Consider the following 9751-nt stretch of genomic DNA (forward strand, 5'->3'; position numbering starts at 1 on the left):
GGCCTCCTGCCTGGCCCCTTCTCTCTGGGCATGAGAACTGTTCAGGGCATACCCAGGGTGGTGAAGGGCACTCTGAGGGGACAAGAGGTGTGAGACAGGACCCAGCTGTGTCCCTGAAGGGTGTGTGTTCTGCTGGACCCTCCCACTCTACTCCATGTGCTTCTTGCCCTGCCCAGTGTTCCTGTCCTTTTTTGGAATTGCCAGCATTGGCCTCAGCTGCCTGGTGGCACTCTTCCTGTACCATGTGGTCTTCGGTATCCAGTACCTGGGCATCCTCAACGGGGTGGCCGCCTTTGTGATCGTGGGCATCGGTGAGTTGCCTCTGTGGCATGGTGGGAAGGGTGAAAAGGACGTGAAGATTTGGACTAAGGGACCTCATTCTGGGGAAGGGGTAGGGCCAGGGAGCATGGAGGGTAGGGCTTGGATTCTTGGTGGGTAGAGCCAAAGTCGGATGGGTCTTTCCAAATTCCGGGCTGAGAAGCAGGACTCCCCTGGAGCCTGACTTCTTGGGGACCACTCACGGTTGGCGTAGGCCCAGCATGGGTCTGATTCTGGAGACAGCAACATGATCCTGAGCCTGCCCCTGCTGGCCTGGGGCTCCCGCCCATAGGTGTGGACGACGTCTTTGTGTTCATCAACACCTACCGCCAGGCCACGCACTTGGAGGACCCCCAGCTGCGGATGATCCACACCATTCAGACGGCCGGCAAGGCCACGTTCTTCACCTCCCTGACCACAGCCGCTGCCTATGCAGCTAATGTTTTCTCCCAGGTGAGAGACTGCCTTTGTCCCTGGCCTGGCCTCTCCATTCCTCCCATGGGTCCTGGGCTCTGCTCCTCCCACTCACCCCTTCTCTGGCAGCCATACAGCCTTTGCCTCAAAGCACCTGCCATGTCCCTAGACTCCGTTCTTGCTACTGGTTGCCATTACCAGAACTTCACAAATGGGGAGATTATGAAAATTCAAATAGTATTTATTATTAATGCTCATTAATAGTCATCCAACCTCTGCCCTGAAGGGTGTGTGGCAATTTCCAAAGCTCTTCCACGTTTAGTTTTCAAGACATATGACAAAGGTATGGTTACATCCCTATTCTCCTAATACTGAAACTGAGGCCCAGAGAAGTAAAGTGACTTCCTCAAGGTGACACAATTGGTAAGTGGTAAGCCTGACCAAGTCCCCTGACCCCCAGTCCAGAGCTCTTTCCACCCACCAGCTTCACCCTGCATTGTCATCCTTCTGATCGACGTCCCTCTCACTGGCCCCATGCTCCTTCAGGCCCCTGAGTTGGGCTCAGGAGAAGGGTCTGAGTTTGGGCCAGGTCCTTTGTGCTGACAGAACCTGAAAGGCAATGAGCCCACCTGAGCCTTCAAAACATTTAATGACCTGGGCCAAGTGTCCCATCTAGAAACCACTCGATGCTTTGGGATTATCCAGGCCTTGCTAGCGAACTGCATCCAGAAAACAGGCAGAGCTGGGTTCTAGGTCCCCTTTGTGACTGGCCGTGTGACATCAGGACCTCTGAGCCTCACTTGCTTTGTGTGTGGATTATTCAGGGACTGAAATGAGCTGGTCGTCAAAGTTTTTCACAAACAGCGAAGGCTTATGTGCTGCTGCTTACAGTTCCCCTTCTGAATCCACATCCCTATGCGGGGGTCCCTGTGACACCCTGGAGCACTCCCATTGCTCCCCAGCCCCAGGTGCACATGTGAGCACTCTTTCCCTTACCGTCACTCACCCGTGGCCTGGTCTAACGGGCTGTCTTTCTCTGACCCCATTTGGGTAATGACAAGCGAGTGCTTGTTCTGTGCCAGGCAGCACAGTGGGCAGTGGGTTGCAGTGTGGACCTGAGCCTCTGCCCCAGAGGTGGGCCTGTTCCTTCCCTCCTGTGCCTCCTTCCACCAGCCCTTGCCTTCCGATGTTCTCCTGGGCCAGCGGCTAGCAGCCTGGGCCTCTTCACCCTGCCTCATTCTGGGAGCCCTGCCTCATTCTGGGAGTGGTCTCGGGTCCTGAGTGCCTTTGGCTGCAGAGGCCTGGGCTCCGTGGACTCCGGGCCTGAGCGGCCTCACAGCCCACCGGTACCTCTCCGTTGCCAGATCCCGGCTGTCCACGACTTTGGCCTGTTCATGTCTCTCATCGTGTCCTGCTGCTGGCTGGCTGTGCTGTTCACCATGCCTGCTGCCCTGGGCATCTGGAGCCTTTACCTGGCCCCACTAGAGAGCGCCTGCCGGACCAGGTGAGCGGCCAGCAGGGGCGGGAGGGATTGTGTCCTCCTCTCCCTGAATGTCCATAACAGGTCCTCCAGGGCCACTCAGAGCCCCACCCTGTCTTCTAAAAGCTTTGTGATCCTTTACTGAGCACCTTCTGTGTGCCCAGTTCTATGCTGGGCACTCCTGCGGGAGCGAGGAGGGAGAAGAGAGTCCTGCTGGGTAGTTACCCTTTGGGAACACCTGCTCCGTGCCAGGGAGTGGGCAAAGTACTTTTATGTAAGACCTTATTGCCCCCAGGACCCTGAGAGCTGGGTTCCCTTGTTTTGCCCATTTTACTGATGACGAAACAAGGGCTGGGGGAGGGTGAGCGACATTCTCAAGGTCACCCATTCAGGAGGCAGCAGAGCCGAGATTTAAATCCAGTGGTCTGACCAGCCCCCATGCCAGCCGCTATGTTAAATGCTTCTCGCATTCTCGCCTTGGTGAAGTAACCATATTTAGACACAGTGAGCTGTGTGCAGGGTTGGGCGGGTCGGCCCATGGTTGCTGCCAGAGGTCAAGGTGTTGGGGTCTTGCAGGCTGGGTGGTCGGGGAAGGTGGGGAGGGAGGGAGGGGGGCCACATGGAGTCAGGCCTGGGTGGCTGGCTGGCTGGGCTTGGGTACTAGGAATGGCAGGGGGTCTGGGCTTGGGGCGGGACACACCAGCACAGGGCACCCTCTCCTTGGGTCATGGCTGCCGTCACCCTCTGTCTCCCCAGAGGAAGAGTGGTGGCACTGGGGGTCTGGGTGGAGGGGGCGGGAGACAGCCCCAGGAAGAAATCAGGCAACAGGCTTCTGGGAGCAGAGATGTCCATAGCAGTGTGATGCTGGGGTTCATGGGGTGGCTGGGGCCTTGCCCCACCCTTCCTGCACACCCAGGGCCCTCGGGGCTCAGCCCTCTCCCCTACTCTTTCCATAGCTGCCACCAGAAGTGTGGCCGTAAGAGCTCCCTGCACTTTCCCGGGGACTTGTTCGCCGCTGCTGAGCGGGCTGAGGGCAACCCTGCCCAGGGCCCCATGCCCTACCTGGACGATGACATCCCCTTGTTGAACGTTGAGGAAGAGCCAGGTGAGTTCTGGCACCGGCCTGCCCTGCTGACCCTGGCGAGACCCGCGCCTGCGTCTGCCAGGGAGGTCACTTTTGACGAGATGGTGTGACGACAGGCTGGTCCTGATGGCCTTCAGGGATCCTCGTCAAGCACTGGGGCTTCCCCAGAGAGGACGGGGATCGGGGTGGGCTTTGACCTCTGATGGGCCACTGCTCTGCCCTGGCAGTGTCACTGGAACTGGGAGACGTGTCCCTGGTGTCTGTGCCCCCCGAGAGCCTCCAGCCAGCCCCCGACCGGGGCAGCCGGGGCCAGCTCATTGCCCAGCTGCAGGAGCTACTGCACCACTGGGCCCTGTGGTCCGCCGTCAAGAGCCGCTGGGTGATCGTGGGTAAGTGGGGTCTCCGCCCTCCTTCCCCTCTGATTTGCAGCTTTTCTCCAGTGCCCGAGGCATGGGATCAGACTCCCCCAAAGGACATATCGCCTCTGAGAGCCCAGCCCCCTCCTGCAAATGACCCTGGGTTGGCGTCTTGCTCCCTGAGCCTCACCCCCTTCCCATGTAGAATGGAGCTGCTCCTGCATAACGGTTGTTTATGGGGCACCTACTGTGTACCAGTCAGCATGCCGGGCAGTAGAGCAGAGCGCTTAATGCTTGGACTCTGGAGTCCGACCAGCTTGGCCGGGTTGGAATCCTAATTCTACCACGTACTGGCTGCGTGACCTTGGGTGTGTCCGTCAGTCTGAGCCTCAGTTTCCTATCCGTTACTGAGGTTAAGAATAGTATCTCTAGGGGCGCCTGGGTGGCACAGCGGTTAAGCATCTGCCTTCCGCTCAGGGCGTGATCCCGGCGTTGTGGGATCGAGCCCCACGTCAGGCTCCTCTGCTATGAGCCTGCTTCTTCCTCTCCCACTCCCCCTGCTTGTGTTCCCTCTCTCGCTGGCTGTCTCTATCTCTGTCGAATAAATAAACAAAATCTTTAAAAAAAATAATAATAGTATCTCTAACAGGGCAGTCGTAGGGCAAGCCATGGTGGAGGGAAAGAACTCAGCCCAGTGTGTGGCATGCAGTAAGTGCTCAATAAATGCTGAGTGCTGTTATTATTATAATCACTGACAGTGTTTAGGATTGTGTAGAGTCAAGCAGACGTGCCAGCTCTTTATAAACTGTTAAGTGCTCTAAGATAGTGGCTGGTTCTTGTCCAAGAACATAAGCTTGTAGCTTCTAGTCTGCCCCCCAAGTGACATGAATAACATCCAAACCCAGCCCCCAGAGGACCAATCCCTGACTAGCTTCACCCGCAGGCTGGCATGCCACACCTTTGCCAGCTCTCTGGGGACCCCATGCCACACAGCTCCCCCATAAAGGGAGCAGCTTTTCCCCAGGGCTGTGAAGGCCCCCCGGGCCCCAGCCCCTCGGCCCAGCCTAGCGCGCCTCCTCTCCTGGCAGGGCTCTTCGTCTCCGTCCTCATCCTGTCCCTGGTCTTCGCCAGCCGGCTCCGCCCCGCCAGCCGGGCCCCCCTGCTCTTCCGGCCTGATACCAACATCCAGGTGCTCCTGGACCTCAAGTACAATCTGAGTGCTGAGGGCATATCCTGCATCACCTGCTCAGGTGAGCGTTCAGTCGGGGGGTCCCCTGTGGCTCCCTGCTCTCTGGAGTTCAGATCTCAAAGACTGTTGGCTTGCAAGATGTAAGGTCTGGGCTCCCCATCACCATGCGACCTTGGCCGATCACTCCACGTCTGAGCCCGAGGGTTTCCCCATTTCCTGAAACAGGTATTTACCAGGTGCTGGGGAAACCGTCTTGGGCAGGACAGGCTTCCTGAGCTCAGGGAGTTCATTTGTCTGCTAGGGGCCAACCTAGTAATAGTAGATCTGAGCTGCGATGGAGGAAGAATGGGGAGGCTGGGAAGCGCAGAATCATGGAAGGCTTCCTGGAGGAGGCAAGGTCTAAGCTGAGACTCGAAGAAAGGGAAGGAGTTAGCCAGGCTGAGAGAGAGAAGAGAAGAGGTCTAGGCAGAGGGGAAAGCACCAGAGGTGGACAAGACCAGGGCCAAGTTTGAGAGAGTCAGTCACAGGAGCTAAGGGTGGCCAGGTAGGCCGGGCCGGGGACTGGAGGACTGGCGTGGGGAGTCTGCAGTTGATTCTAATTGGCAGGGGGAGCTAGGAGAGGGTTTTAAGCAGAGAAGAGCCGTGATCCGGTCTCCTAGGTGCTGTGTGGAGGCGGACGAGAGGGCCAGGGTGGAAGCTAGCTGGGAGACCAGGTAGGGGGCTGGTGCCCTCATCTGAACATGAGACAGTGCGCCTGGGGCCAGCATGCTTACGGTGACAGCGGAATCAAGAGGTTTTTAGGAGGTGAAATCCATAGGATTTGGTAATGGAGTGGGTGTCAGGGATGAGCAAGGAGCTGAGTTAAAGATGTCCTCTTGCTTTAGAGGTAGTCTGATCCGGGCCCTCATTTTACAGAGGGGAGCCTGAGGTCAGGGTTGGGGGCAGGGGAGGTTGGCCCAGGTCATACAGCTTTGCCAGGTCATTTAGAACCAAATGAGAAGATGCGGGGCTAGGCCTTTGAGCTCCTAGGAGAAGATCCGCTGACTGCTATAATTGCCTTCATTTAATTAGGGCCGTGTTCACATTAACCTGGCCTTCCCCCCCACCCCCGTAATGGCATTAGCCAAATGCATGATAATCGACTGCAGCTCAGAGAAGTGCCCGAAGAGCCCCTCCTAAATTGGAGCCAGCCCGGGCCGCATCCCTGGCTCCTTTCCCACCCGCCTGCGCATACCCATTAAACTCCATTGCCACTGCTGCTATGAGGCCACCTGCCGTCCCTCGGGGCTGGAGTCAAAAAGCCACTCCCCTTTCCTGGATGGACAAAACCCAGGATGGTGCCAAAGCTCCTGGAACTGTCCAGAGAAGGGCCAGGACACGAGCCCAAGTCCAGCTACCGGCCCCTTGCCCCTCTTAGCTCCCTGAGCTGCCCTTAGGGAGGCCTGTTGGTGCTGTAGCAGAAAGGGTTTTCGGGGCCATCAGGACTGGATCCAAATGAGGCTCTGCTTCTCACTTCCTCTGCGGGTCACAGAACCTCCCCGAACCTCTCTGCTTTCTGCTCTGTCATATGAGGTTAATGATAGCGACCTCCGAGAATTACTGTGAAGATTGCGTCTTTGACAGTGTAAAATTTCTCTCGTGAAACAACAAAAGGAAACAGAAAATTCAGCCCCAGTGGTTGAGGCAAAACAGGACAGTCTCCTGTCATCTCTGCTAGTTGACGACGTCCCATGTCTAATTGTTCCCACTCATCAAGCATTTGTCAGGAGCTAAATGCATGAGATGTAGTGTCCCGTTTGGTCCTTCCGCCACCCTCTGGCGGTTCCACATCACCCCGTTTGACAGAGGAGGGACTTGAGGCGTGGCGAGGGTGAGGAGGGAAAGCGTCCGAGTGTCTTTCTCTGGATGGAGCTAACGGGTGCCTTTCTTTGGCCAAGATTCAGTATTTGGCTTCTTTTTTCAGTTCCATCCAGTTTCTTTCAGACCCCCGTCACCCCTCCCCCAAGCCGGGGGGCCCCGCGGCCCTGGGTGGGGGCCATCTCTCTCCATCTCTGCCCTCCCCTGCTGGGCTCAGCCAGGAAGGCCCTGCCGTCCCTAACAAGGCGCGGGGGTAGGTCTGTTCCAGGAGAAGCCCCACAGCGTGCAGAACAACATCCGGACGTCCCTGGAGAAGAAGAAGCGGGGCTCGGGGGTCCCCTGGGCCAGCCGGCCTGAGGCCGCTCCACAGGGTTAGTGGGGAGTGTGGTCTGGCTGGGGTGGGGGGGCTTCGGGAGATCCTGCCTAATACGAGGGTGTTCCTATGGGAACAAGAGTCTGTGTTTTGGGGTCACTGAGGAGGGGTTGGGTTGGGGGGTGAGCTCGAGGCCCTCGCCCACTATTCTGCTAGTGCTCCTCACTAAGAACAGTAGCACCCCCTCCTGCCACGACCTCACCCAGGCCTCTGGCACCCCATGATCATGCAGTGTGTGCCAGATCCATCCTGAGTGTCCAGGGGAGGGCAGGGGCATCCTGAGCCCTGGAGGCTGGCTTATCCCTGCCTGGGTCCCCATCAGAGGAATGAGCCCCCCTATGGGGGCAGTTCTGTGTGTCCTTCTCGCCCCATGGCTGTCGTCACCCCTCTGTGCCTGCTGTTATCATTTGCAGCTCCAGCCCCGCCCTTCACCCCACCCCCCAACACAGTGGGACCGCCACTAGCCTAGCCCAGATGGCACAGCTTCACCACAACTTGTACCGTCATTGTCAATGCGCCCACCTACGCTGCCACTCCATCCTGGTGACCACCTCACCTCCCACTTCATATGTGCCACCACCCCATCCCCACACCCACCACCAGCACCCCCATCATGGCCATGGGTTCGGTCCAACAGAAAGGAACAGAGGCAGCATTTAGAGAGGAGCCCAAGTCAGGGCTCAGCTCCTCAGTCCACAGAACAGAGAGTGGGCTGCTCCAGGTCAGGGGAAGCCAGGCAAGGTGACTGTCCACCCCTCCTCCATCCTCCATTTGTCTCCCAGACTCTCCAGGCACCGTGTATGTCTCCAAGGTGAAGAGTAAAGGCCACCCGGCTGTGTACAGGTTCTCTCTCAACGCCAGCATACCGGCCCCTTGGCAGATCGTGTCCCCTGGGGACGGGGAGGTACCCTCCTTCCAGGTGAGCCTGGGCTGCCGGGACATGAACCACCAGTATGGGGGAGGGGCCCTCAGAGCTGCACGCATGGGCCCTGGCCATGTAGGGAGGGAGAGTCAGGGACTGTGAGGCATTAGAGGACGCTCTCCCAGCCAGGTCCTTGGCACCTACAGTGGTGACAGCATGTTCTTCCAAGTCAGCCAGACCTGGGTTCGAGTCCTGACTCTGCCATTTATAATCTGTGTGTCTTTGGGCAGATTACTTAGTCTCTCTGAGCCTCAGTCTCCTCATCTGTGAAATGGGGTGCATGAAGTACAGCCACGGTTGGAGGTACGTGGGGTAAGGCCGGCATGGTACGTAGCGTGTGGGGCACAGCAGGTGCTCAGCAGGCGGTATATGGTTGGTCTTGACAGCTGCTCCAGCACCCCAGAAAACAGCCTCTGAGGGCCACCCCGGCAGGTCTCCTGTTTCTCCCTCTCAGGAATCATGTGGTTTTTTGACAAGTTACACCCTGTGTCGACTCATTTGTTCAGTGTTTATATTTCTACCTGAATGATGAGGTGTCTGAGGCGTTTTCTGACTCTGAGCCTTTGCATTGCCGTTCCCGCTGCTAGAAAGCTTTCCTTCCAGCGTAACACATGGCAGGCCCTTCACCGATGCCTCAACATAAATGCCATCCCCTCCTAGAGCCCTGCGCTGGCCCACTTCTCAGTTCGCCCTCGTCCTCCCCTGCCCCTGCCCCTTTATCCTGTCCTATTATCCTGTTACATTCCTAGCCCCTAAAAGAACCTGAAGCCACTGTGACTGGCAGCTCCACGGGGGAGGGACCAAGCCCATCTCGCCCGCTGCCGTACGCTCAGAGCCCCGCTCAGGGCCTGGGCAGAGGCGATGCTCGCTGGAGGAAGGACTGAGGCTCAGACAGGGAGGGAAGCATTTGCTCCATCTGCAGATTCGAACCCAGGCCTCCTGAGCCACTGCCCAGGGCTCTGCCCCCCCCATGGCGGGGGCTGGGACAGGTTGGGGGGCCTGCCTTGGAGGGAGGGGCCGGAGCCTGAGGCTGGGCCCAGGCTGAGGCAGCCCCCCGGAGTCACCTGTCTTGTCTCTGTCGATCCACTGCTTAGGTGTATCGAGCGCCTTTGGGTAACTTCAGCAAGAAGCTGACCGCTTGTATGTCTACAGTAGGGCTGCTCCAGCCGGCGAGCCCATCCCGCAAGTGGATGGTGACAACCTTGGCCTGCGACGCCAAGCGGGGCTGGAAGTTTGACTTCAGCTTCTACGCGGCCGCCAAGGAGCAGCAGCACACGCGGTAACAGCCTCGAGGATAAGCCCCTTGCCACCAGCCAGATCCCCTCTCCTCCGAGAGATGTCAGCAGGACGCTGTCCCTGTCCACGTGCACGCATGCATTCAGAGAGTTCTCAGACCAGGACTGGGGCGTGGGGGACCCCGGCGCAGAGCACGGGCCAGTGACCTGCTCCCCCCCTGCCCCTCTGCCTCGCGCGGGCCCCGCTGCTCCTTCACATGCCGGCCAGGTGCCATCTCAGGCCTTTTGCCCTTGCCACTCCCTCTGCGTAGAATGCTCTTCCCTAGTTCCTCGGGTATGATGACTTCTCTCCGGGATGCAGGTGTCCACTCCGATGTCCCCTCTTGGGAGAGGCTGTCCCTGACCGGAACTCCCTCCCCTTCCAGAAGAACCATGCCCGGTCCCGCTCCATGTGTTACCCCTGCTCCCTTTCCCATCCCCATCACCACCTAGAATCACTCTGACCTGTGATTTATAACCTGTT

At 58.2% G+C, this 9751-nt stretch overlaps 1 protein-coding gene across 2 annotated transcripts in view; it reads left to right on the forward strand.

Moving 5' to 3' along the window:
• The window catches only part of DISP3 (dispatched RND transporter family member 3), a 47402-nt gene that overhangs the window by 28217 nt on the left and 9434 nt on the right, over positions 1–9751 (forward strand). For both annotated transcript variants that reach the window (XM_034671572.1, XM_002922749.4), the window contains 9 exons: positions 177–311; positions 611–771; positions 2097–2236; positions 3169–3317; positions 3524–3685; positions 4741–4902; positions 6956–7069; positions 7854–7990; positions 9088–9272. In XM_034671572.1, coding sequence (XP_034527463.1) covers positions 177–311; positions 611–771; positions 2097–2236; positions 3169–3317; positions 3524–3685; positions 4741–4902; positions 6956–7069; positions 7854–7990; positions 9088–9272 — 1345 coding nt within the window. The remainder of the gene's footprint in view (positions 1–176; positions 312–610; positions 772–2096; positions 2237–3168; positions 3318–3523; positions 3686–4740; positions 4903–6955; positions 7070–7853; positions 7991–9087; positions 9273–9751) is intronic.

The sequence above is a fragment of the Ailuropoda melanoleuca genome, chromosome 11, assembly GCF_002007445.2.
Source record: "Ailuropoda melanoleuca isolate Jingjing chromosome 11, ASM200744v2, whole genome shotgun sequence".
Taxonomy (NCBI): domain Eukaryota; kingdom Metazoa; phylum Chordata; class Mammalia; order Carnivora; family Ursidae; genus Ailuropoda; species Ailuropoda melanoleuca.